The 11,857-nt window shown below is 33.5% G+C and overlaps 1 protein-coding gene across 1 annotated transcript; it reads right to left on the bottom strand.

Moving 5' to 3' along the window:
• Window positions 1-1,714: 1,714 nt before the first annotated feature.
• Window positions 1,715-4,593, bottom strand: LOC143611264 (protein neprosin-like). The gene is made up of 4 exons (XM_077085512.1): window positions 4,453-4,593; window positions 3,505-3,648; window positions 2,163-2,481; window positions 1,715-1,770 (listed from the first exon to the last, which is right to left on the bottom strand). The coding sequence occupies exons 1-4, from the start codon at window positions 4,591-4,593 to the stop codon at window positions 1,715-1,717; spliced, it is 660 nt and encodes a 219-aa protein (XP_076941627.1).
• Window positions 4,594-11,857: the final 7,264 nt, after the last annotated feature.

Raw genomic sequence — 11,857 nt, 5'->3', positions numbered from 1 at the left:
AACAAATTCATTTCCCTAATGAACGAACATTAACAAAGAATTTCATTCAGATATATGTTTGTGAACCGTTCACTGATACGATAAAAAGTTAATAGCAATATTAATTGGAGATTAGCACCTTGTAAACCACAAAGACAAAACGACACAAGTCTATTCATTTATAAAGAGAGACAAGTAATAAAGGCTGTGTGATTAGTACATAAGATTTAGGGGCACCGACACTTGTTTTTTCTCTTTCACTGTCGGCATTTTGTATTTTACATTAAAAATAAAATTAAATCCTTCATACCACCTTTGTTTTTTATTGTAGAGTAAAACTGTCAGCATCTAGATAGTTGAGGGTAGCTGTTTGAATTTTGTCTAATTTAACTTATTATTATTATTTTTAAAAAATTTTAGAACGGCAACTTTCTTTTTTGTGTTTAGGCCATCGCACTCTTCAATTTGGAGAGTCTAGTTGACCCACTCTGACCAGACTATGTTGTCTTAACCGAGCCTACGCTGGTTTTAAAGTTGCTTGGGCGTTCCCTTGGGAAACCATACAGATGGCTGTCATTTGACAATCGGTACGTGTGCCGCCAAGAGCAGTACTATTTGACGTAACACAGTGAGATGAAAACTTGGATAAACCGGGATTCGAATTTATAATTATATATTTTTATATATATTTTCAAGTATGCAAAATCACAAATGCATACTTTGTATACCCTCTTATGTACTCGTAACAACGAATGCTAGACACATAGGATCACCATGACAAATAGATTATCCTTTTACCCAAATAGCATAACATGGCGACTCAGTCCTTTCAACTAAGAGGAAACCAATAATTAGGAAAAGAATGACTCAAATTCACGACGTCTAAACAAAAATAGTTACGAGACTACCGTTGAACCAGTTGATCTTCCGATTCGTCTCTTTCCCAGTTAATTGCCCTAGTGTTTAATGGAATAAGTGACTTAACATTAAATACTTACATTAACTTACTATTTTACTTAACTATGTTCATTAATAAGTGTTGGCATTTATGATTTAACCATACATTCAGAAATGAATCCAATAATTGAACCAAATTATTACTATCATGATGAGATCCAATCCACAACCACAGAAAGCCCATGGTGTGAATCTGGATGATGCAGATTGTACAACTCTGTTTTGCAGTAAGTACAACATCCTATAGCTATCAATCTAGTCAGACATAAAGGCACATGCAGACCGTAAGATCCGTACTTATCTTGGACTTTTGGGTATGGTGGCATGTGACAGTGTGACACCATGTGAGTTGTGAAATTATATTGGGCTTAAGCCTGGCCCACATTTCCATTTACTACACACTGCTACAGTGTATTGGACTTTAAATTAGCCCATTATAGAAAGTGCAATAATAATAATAATAATAATAATAAAATAAAATAAAATATATAGTGTAAGATAAACAATAAACAAGTTTTCTAGTGGTACTTCACTGACTTTCTCTAGGAGATGTTACTTGTTCAAGTCTTGTTCGTGACAAAATGTCATCTGTAAACTAGATGTTTTGACGTAGTGGGCTTCGGGCGATAGGGTTTCCTTAAATGGTGGTAGGCCGGGTCACCAACGCTGGGTGGTCGGGTTTGTTGGTCGGGGTTTTCCAGTCGGTGTATTTGGGTGGTCAGAATTTGTTGGTCGTTCAAAATAAATAAAAGGTTATAACTTATAAGTTGTTAATATATTAAAAGTCAATTGCACAAATAGTCCACGTGTTTGACAAAATTGCAAGTTTGTTACCTAGATTTTAAAATTTACAAACTTAATTCAAACATTTGTAAAATGGTTGCACGATTAGTTCCCACATTTAATCTCATTTAACTTTTAACAAAAAAAAATGATGATTTGTGTCATTCATGTGACAGTAATTGAATTTCGTAAATTTGAAACCCTCATAATAAAAAAGACACAATCGAAAAGAAGTAGGTGATGTGAAGTTGACGTCAGGAATTTTTAGGTTTAAATCAACCAATCAAAAAGAAGTTAAGCAACTAATCAACAAGTTATTGAAGACAAATATGTTATTAATTTGTAAGAAAGGAATGATAGATATTCAACATATGGATATACTACTCTTAAGTCTTAAGGACATTTTGGACTATATCCAGGTCCTCGAAAATATATATAATTACGATATACATCATTATACCCCTTTTGAATGCTATAACAATTAGGTTTCTCTGCTAATATATGAAGATTAGAAACATCTTTCATTATATTATTAGAATCAACCACTTTTAAGTTCCTAGTATAAGCTGTTTTCCCTGGACCTCCTTCGAAATGGCCACTGCCCATTTGAGTCGATGTGTGCCCACTCGAGTTTTCATACATAACTTCTCCACCATATTCAACTGTCTTTGCGTGATTACGAAGGTCTGTGAATAAAGATGCCGGCCAATACCCAACCACTTCGGTCCCAACTCTCAACCACCAGTTCCCACTACTTCGACCCTGAAATACCCGAGATACATGAAAACATAAACAATTATGTTTGTTCTGTCGATGATATATTATAGGATTATCAGTGGCGTAGCCAGGATCTTTTTCAAACGGGTTTGAAATTTTTTTAAAGACAGATTTCCGATGATCTATCACATAATATAACTAACAAAAATAAATTAAAACGCAAAAAAAATAATATAAATAATGTCAACCATATTAAAAGTCAGTAATATAAATTCATTAAAATTTCACTTTACGGCGTTTTATTTTTTGAAACATTAGGGTGACAATCTTGACCATGGGTTGAATGGGTTGTATCAAAATGTATAAGATGGGTCATAATAAGTCAAACTAAAAAAATAAAATGATTGAAATGGGTTGACATTTCTTTTTTTTTTTTAATTGAACGAAAAAAACGGAGGAAACTTTTTGGTATTTTACTTTTTAAGTTTTTGATTTATATTTCGAGTTATAATTTTTTAATTATTTTTTTGAATTTTTTGGTTAGGGGTTTTGAAATGGGTTTTGAAATCTTTGACCAATTTCAAAACCCCTCACAAAAAAATTCAAAAAAAATAATAAAAAAATTATAACTCGAAATATAAATAAAAAACTTAAAAAGTAAAAATATCAAAAAAATTTCTCTGTTATTCTCGTTCCATTAAAAAAAACTCGAGACATGTCAACCCGTTTTGACCCGTTTCAATCATTTTCTTTTTTTAGTTTGATTAATTCTGACCCATCTTATACATTTTGATACAACCCATTCAACAAATGGGTCAAGATTGCCACCCCTATCGAAACATATCCATTACATGGTTACAAGCTATTATTTTTAATTGAAATTTAAGTTAAGATTCGTTGTTAGAGGTTCTAATGGGTTCCGTGTAAAGGCTTCTACGGGTGCTGCAATGATGATGTACACGAATATATAACACTATAAAAGGTTATATAACTGAATTCGTTTCTTAAAAACTGCCTACGCCCCTGATAGTATTGCAGAAATCTATATTTACTTTATTAAACACTTACCTTCCATATCGCAAAGGCGATATCGTATTGCGGACCGCTATATGTCGATACCGGTGCTATAGCAGCTCCAAGGGAAACCTTCCCACTGATTTGGACGAACCCTGGACATCTTAAATTGTAGCAACCAGACCGATACCCGTCAGGCTGTAGTTTTAAAATATAATTAGTAATAATAATAACAAAATAATACCCAACATATGCATCGAATAAATTACTTAATTGTTTACGTACTTAATAAATAAATAATTAACGAGCAATAATTAATAAGCATATAATTAACTTTCATACGGTTCAAAAAAAATTAACTTTCAACTTACAGTCCATTAAGTAAACAATCTTGGAAGGCTACTGTTAAATAGATTAGGGAAAACCTGACATAACAAGTTACAAACAAGATATTACAATGCATACAATATACATTCATAAAAACATACTTGAAAAAAATAGGAAAATTACATAATATCTATATTATTAAATTATAATGCATATAGGCTGAAGGATTAATCTTGAATTATTAGTAAAGTTAAAGGTTTATTTAATTATGTTTTAATTTAGCTATTTGAATTATAATAGGTTTATGAAATGTTTGGCTTGGAGAGGAAGTTAGGTTTGTCTTGGATAAGAAGTTTGGTAGGTCTATATGAATAGGGTCTAGTTTATTAGTTTTCAATTGGTGAGAGTTGAGAGGGAGTTAAGAGAGAGTCAAGGAGTCTCATCTCCATGTACGTTTGATAAGTTCGTTTGGTATGTTCGTTTGATATATGAAAAGAGTCACGAGTTGTTACTCCAATATCGCGTGTTTGTTTGTTTGATAAGCTTGTTTGATTCGATTGTTTGATCCGTCTGGGCCAACAATTGGTATCAGAGCTACGACGCGTATTCACGGAAAGTTTCGTATTAATTCAGTTTGTTTGGTTGAGAAGTTTCGGCATTAAGTTCATTCGTAACCTGGAAGCAAGGAAAAAGAAACGGTGTTGCATAAATTTCAATAGCGTCTTGCCTATTAATTTGTTGGTCAAAAGAATTACAATTTTGTGTTCTGTTCATCGTGATTTGCAAAGAAAGCAAACCAAACCTTGGAGCCGCCATATTTTTGTGTGTTTATTGGTTTTAGCAAGAATATTCTTTTCTTGAAATAATTAGTTAACTCATATATATTATTTTTTTTTGTGGTTCATCGTTGGAACTGAGAAACATACAGAACCATTTAAATTGTCGGCGATCGTGTTAAGACTGTGATATGGCGGGTGATAAAGAAGCAGGGAGCTCGATAACAATGAAAGAATCGATATGTGGTTTTGTTTTGCAAGCATCGAAGTTAACTTCGACCAACTACGCGTCATGGTCGGTTATGGTGAAAATTATTTTTGGTGCGAATGGTTTGAACGATGCTATTGATAAAGAAAAGGGTGCGGGAATTGAAGAAAGAAAGAAGTTTATGGCCTTGGGTGTTATCTTTCAAACCCTGCCTGAAGACGTGATGCTTCAAATGGCCAAGTATTTAGAATCGAAAGATGTTTGGGAAGCGTTAAGAGTTCGTTATCTTGGTGCAGAAAGAACTCAGAAAGCTCGTGTTCAAATGCTAAGAACCGAGTTAGATGGATTGAAGATGGGGGAGACAGAAAGTATTGATGATTATGCAGCGAAGTTGGGTGGAGTATAATCAAAGTACAAGAGCTTGGGAGCAGTACTTGAAGAAGAGGTTTTGGTAAGAAAGTTCTTAAACTCTATGCCGGATAAATATTTACCAGTTGTTTCTTCGATGGAGCTACTCGCAGACATCGAAACAATGGCGTTTGAAGATGTGGTTGGGCGTTTAAAGGCATATGAAGAAAGAAACAAGTTCAAGAATGTGAATGGAAGTTCATCCCAAAGTCAGCTCATGTTCACCCAAACCGAAAAGAAAGTTGAAAACTACCGAGGACATGGTAGAGGCCGTGGAAGATACAATGGATGAGGAAGAGAGAATCCAAGATGGAATAGTGAACGTAAGAATGATGAACGGGGTGAATACCGAAAAAAGAACCATGAAGTATGGGAAGATAGAAGGAAGTATGTAACGTGCTACAACTGTGATAAGATTGGGCACTACTCGAATGAATGTAAAGAACCAAGCAAAGGGAGTAATGAAGTGAATTTGACAAAGAAAGAAGATGATGTTGATCCTTCTTTGTTCATGACAGTTGGTTCAATAAAGAAAGTAAGTTTGAATGAAGAAAGGGTTATCCCTAGTGTGTTTGAAAAGGATGAAAAGAATGAAGGTACGTGGTACTTAGACAATGGTGCAAGTCATCATATGTCAGGAAAGAAAGAGTTCTTTACTACCTTGGATGAATGAGTTTCGGGTCAAGTGAATTTTGGTGATGGATCCGAGATCGAAATCAAAGGTAAAGGTAATGTGACTGTGGTAAGTAAGACTGGTGAAAAGAAAACGTTTTGTGATGTTTTCTATATCCCTAAGTTGAAGACTAATCTTCTTAGCTTGGGAAAGTTGGATGAAGAAGGATATAAGATTGAATAGCCAACGGAATTTTGAGGCTATATGATAGGAAAGAGAGATTGTTGATGAAAGTTCAGAGAAATCTGAATAAGACATACAAGATCAAGCTTCAGGAATGTTGTAATCATAACAACTTTGAAGTTGAAAAGAAAGAAAGTCATGATGTGAAACCGATTATGAAAGTGAAGGATATTCGGTTTGGAACGATCCCGAATGATTTGTTTGGAGTACGCGAAAGTATTGGTCAAGAACGAATTGATGAGAAGAAGCGAGATGAGAAAGAAAATAATAATGTGGTTTCAAAGTTAAGTACGGAAGGAACAAATGCTAAGTTTGAAGAATCGGTGAAGCAAGTATGCTATAGTCAGTTGAAAAGAAGAAATAAAAGTAAGAAGAGGAATAATTCAAGATTAAGGGGGTGAATGAAGGATTAATCTGAATTATTAGTAAAGTTAAAGGTTTATTTAATTATGTTTTAATTTAGGTATTTGAATTATAATAGGTTTATGAAATGTTTGGCTTGGAGAGGAAGTTAGGTTTGTCTTGGATAAGAAGTTTGGTAGGTCTATATAAATAGGGTCTAGTTTATTAGTTTTATTGGTGAGAGTTGAGAGGGAGTTAAGAGAGAGTCAAGGAGTCTCATCTCCATGTACGTTTGATAAGTTCGTTTGGTATGTTCGTTTGATATATGAAAAGAGTCACGAGTTGTTACTCCAATATCGCGTGTTTGTTTGTTTGATAAGCTTGTTTGATTCGATTGTTTGATCCGTCTGGGCCAACAATTGGTATCAGAGCTACGACGCGTATTCACGGAAAGATTCAACTCTTTGAACCGGTAGACTAAAAATCTCTATTTTTTCTATTGTAGACATTTAAGTTATATATAATTTTACCAATTAAAAATTTTACCCGCATAAATTGGTTGTGGCTCAATGGTAGAGCACTCACTTTACTAGTGAGAGGTAGGGGGTTCAAACCTCACTACTACCAATTTATGTGGGAGATATGAGAGATGACCCTGACTTGTCAGGGTTCGAGTCCTGATCTCACCCGGTTTTACCTGCTCCTCGTTGTCGTGCCGTTTGGCGGGCGTTGGGGTCGGGTTTTATCGGGGGAATCCCTCAATAGGTGGACCGTTAGGGGCTCCGCCCGTCCGGACTAGTGGCCGACTCGGGCTACCTTTAGCCAATGAGGGCCGCGTACGGAGTACCCGGTGTTACTTAGTTGGTCGTTTCAAAAAAAATAAATAATAAAAAATTACACACATGATTATGCAATGTATTGTAAAGAGGATTTAAAGCCCTTATTAAAGTTATATAGTGGGAGCTTTAACCTTAAAGCTCACACCTTTAGATTTGGGTCTTATCATTTGTTAACAATCCTATCTTAGCCTCCATTGTCACATGTTAAAATTTCGAAGCCCCCCTCCTTGCCGCCCCAGCGCGGTGTTTTGGGGCGGTAAAGTCATGCCATGTTAAGTTTTATAGCCCCGCAACACATAGCCTTACACTTTCAACCTTTAGGTATGCAACAAATTTTAAGTTTTTTCTTTAAACTAAGAAAAATAACAAAATCTGTTCTTTATGTTTAAGCACAATTCGGGTTATTTTTTTTAGTTTAAGGAGAAAATATAGAATTTTGAGAACAAGGGATGTTCATTACCTGCGAACCAGCCTCAACAGTGTTTTTATTATTATCTGAAGAATCACTGATAACCCAAATTTGTGAAAGACTAAAATCATTTCCAAAAACATTTGGTTTCCATACATTTAAAGATGCCTTTGTTCCATAAAATTCTCCATTGTTTACATACCCAATTGAGTGCTGCAACATACAATATGGCCTTGTTATAATATGAAAAATAAAAAAAATAAATGTTAAACTTAGCACATAATTTATGATGTTGCTAAAAAAATTGCTAAATAAAACTTATTAAACATTTAATTTAAAAAAAAAATAGGGGAAAGTTAACGTACAAATTAAATTAACATGCTAACTGTAAGAATCAAATAATTAATTATATTTACAAGTAGTATCGACTTATCTAAAAGGCCATATTTTCAGTTAGCACACCAACGAGACATGATTGTCACCCATAAACTAAATATACATACTTGCTTATATACAAATACAGTATTTTTCAATACAATAATTGTTTTAGTATAAAGAAAAATAAATAAAAAGTGTATACCTCATGGATTTGTTCACCTTGGACTCCTTTACTACTATATTTCTTTCCATATTTAGAAATCGAAATAATTTCACTAGCACTTGTTCTTCTAATTGGAATGGTTCCATTTGGGCATGATTCACCATTTGAATTCCATAACTGCTTGATTTCTTGGTTATTTTCTGCACTATCATCTCCTTCCGGTAACTTTGGTACAGTCTGTTTATTATAAATTATTTTCAAACAAGGAAAGAAATTAAATTAGTTTATGTATTTACGTACGTAACATGCATGTGAATATATAAAAACACACCTGTGTCATGCTTGCTCTTAATTCAGGATTATCAAAAGCTGGTTGAAGATTAAATAAAACACAATCTATTATATCATCGCTATATGGGCTCTACAAAAAGAAAAATAAAATATTATTTTAAATAATACAAATAGAAATAATAATAAGAGCATGCATATTACTTCAATTGATTTAATAAAAGGCTTGTTAATCTTTCTAAGACGAGCATTAATCGACTTCATATTCTCCAATTTGTTTTCTTCCATGGAGAAAATTGACGAAAACAACAAGGAAAACAAAACAAGAACATAAATGATCGTGGAAATGTCACAACAAGAACCAGACTTCATTGTTATATATTGTTGTGTTATTTGGTACGGGTTTTCTTATTTTTTTTGCGGCTTATTTTCTTTATTTCTTTTTTATTTATAGAAACCGCGTCAAGAATAATTTTCAAGAAAAGATTTAGGGTTATAGAATGTTGATATTTTAACTCATATATATACTATGATAATGTCGTAGGGTTATTCAAAAATGTTACTTACCAATTAAAACCTGCTAAACATAAAGAAAAGTTATTACTTCCCACGAATATATTAATATGCTGTAATGTAGTTTAGAAAGTATTAATATTTCCCAAGTGAAACCAATTTTGTAACAATGATGTGATGTCATAACGGTTATTCCATTAATGTTGTGTTGTTTTAATTCATTAAATCAATGTCTTATAAACTGATAGTTGACTAGAAATTGAATCAGGGATGATTGATTTCATTAATTTTATAACATTATTTTTTTTAACGACGACTTTTTTGTATTTAGCTACCACACTCTTCAAATTTAGAGAGCCTGATGCTCCGCTCTGCCATACATATTGTCTTAACCGGGCTCATGCTGTCTTCAGAGTTTGGCTTGGGCGGTTTCTCGAAAAACCATACCACTGACTGCCATTATTATTATTATTATTATTATTATTATTATTATTATTATTATTATTATTATTCAAGTCTCAATCGATAATCAATCACAAACTAAACAAATATAGACTAACTTAACTTGTTAGTAAAAAATTTACCTATTATTATTACAAAAAAATTAGGAAACTTAATTAACTAAAGTTCATTAAATTGTGGCTTGGCTTTCGAAATTACGTCCAAGAATTATTATCGTTGTTGTTTTTATTATTATTAATAGTAATAATTAATAAACAAGTCAAATATTTGATATGGTATGGAAATGACAACCTCATTGCCGTCAAGTTTTGGACATTTCATATTTATCTTGATTTAGATGATCAATTTATATTGAAAAAAAGTATTTTGGTAAAAAAAAAAAAGCTTTAGTCCTATTGCCTACGCGACATTAAACGTGACAATACTTTTGATTAGCTAACCCTTATATAAGACTCGGTCTATATTCATGAATCCCCAATCATATAAAGTCTACCGAAGTAAATTCCAACAAAATTTCCTTAGTAATCGAAACAACTATATAAGGAAGAGCGTCTTTGATACTGGTACCGAATCGGTACCAATTTTGTGTTTTCGGTATCAGTTGCATGAAATACCAGTACCGTAATGGTACCGGACCAAATATTTCAGTACCGATATCATCCTGAGCTCACCCTTGCAACTATATATTGTCAATTGGTCAGTTTGTATCGAATTTAAAAGTATAACGTGAACGCAGTTGTATTGTTGACGGTTTGGGCCCTGGAATTTAACTAGATCTGAGCCTATTTGGGCTTTGATTAATTATTTAAAAAGAAGCAATCTTTTGAAGTTTTTATAGTTAGGTTTTCTAAAAATATTTCAATTAATTTGTACGTCAACCAATTAATGGCTTGCATCTCATTTTTCAAAACCCATGTTTGGGAAAGGCTAAAATCATGTTGAGTAACATTTGGTTCCAAGTGCATACTGTAACACACAATATTGTCCTAGTATAATACAATACTAGGGCTAATTCTCGCACAACATGAAAATAATCAGGTTGGCCTTCCTAACCTATTAAACGAGCCAATTTCGGGTTGAATTGTAAATGAATGGTCTTGTCCATCAACCATTTAAAATTAGAATTTAAAGAAACTAGATAAATATAAATTTATAAGCTTAACTCGTCAACCCATTTACAACATGCCTAATTCATCAAATCATTAACGGCCCATCTTGCCCGTTTAAACTTGATTACAACACATTTGAATCATGTAAGATATAAATAAAGGTTGCTTATTGCAACTTTGATAAACACTTGGGAGATGATTGCATGATTAGACCCCACCCATAATCTCAGTTAGCTTTTAAAGAAGGAAAATTGGTTTTTATTTGTCACAACTATGAGCTTTTGGTCATCGTCAGTCCCAACTAACGAATTGGTCACTGATGGTCCCAACTTTTAATGTATCTGTTCCTAACGGTCCGCGGCTAACATAATCCTAACGCTGTTAGTTTCAAGTCGCCGGAAAAACGTTTTTTGCCGGGAAAGTCAACTTTTTGCTGGAAAACACCACCTGAACACCGCCACCACCACCAATTGACTCACCGTCAACCAACCTCCATCACTTAAGCACCATAAACTGATTCCTACGATGGTTCTATGGTTTTGGTGACCTCAATAATTGTGGCTTTTACTAGAAAAATGTTCTTAAAGATACGATACAAAGTTACCATGATGTTTGGGACAAAATGTTGAGTTTTCAGGAAAAAAATGTGTTTTCAGGCTAAAAACGTTTTTCCGGCTACCTGAAACTAACGACGTTAGAATTTTGTTAGTCCCGGACCGTTAGGAACAAATACGTTAAAAGTTGGGACCGTCAGCAGCCAATTCGTTAGTTGGGACCGACAATGACCAAAAGACGATACTTGGGACCAATAAAAATCAATTTTCCTTTAAAGAAAAAGAAAACATGATATCATCTATCATTCATGTAACGGTAATGGTGTGTTTTCAAATTTGAAATCATGATACTAAAAACACACAATTTGAAAGAACTCGAGCAACTAATCAACAACTTAATGAAGTTACGTTAGGAGTTGACATCAAATTTGAAAATGCATAATTACGCTCACATGAAGTTGAACGAAGATATATATGTTATTTATTTGTAAGAAACGAATGATAGATATTCAAACCCGTGTAATACACGGGTTTATAACCTAGTATTCAACATATGGATATGCTACTCTTAAGGACATTTTGGACTATTCCCAGGTCCTCCAAAATATATATAATTATGATATACATCATTATACCCCTTTTGAACACCATAACAATTAGGTTTCTCTGCTAATGTTTCTAGATTAGTAACATCTTTCATTACATTACTAGAATCAAGCACTTTCAAGTTCCTAGCATACGCGGTTTTCCCTGGACCTCCTTCGAAATGGCCACT

The sequence above is a fragment of the Bidens hawaiensis genome, unplaced genomic scaffold (assembly GCF_021521415.1).
Source record: "Bidens hawaiensis isolate Kalapana, Puna unplaced genomic scaffold, B.hawaiensis_p1.1 tig00030314_1, whole genome shotgun sequence".
NCBI classification, from domain to species: domain Eukaryota; kingdom Viridiplantae; phylum Streptophyta; class Magnoliopsida; order Asterales; family Asteraceae; genus Bidens; species Bidens hawaiensis.
This window is presented reverse-complemented; position numbering and strand designations above follow the sequence as displayed.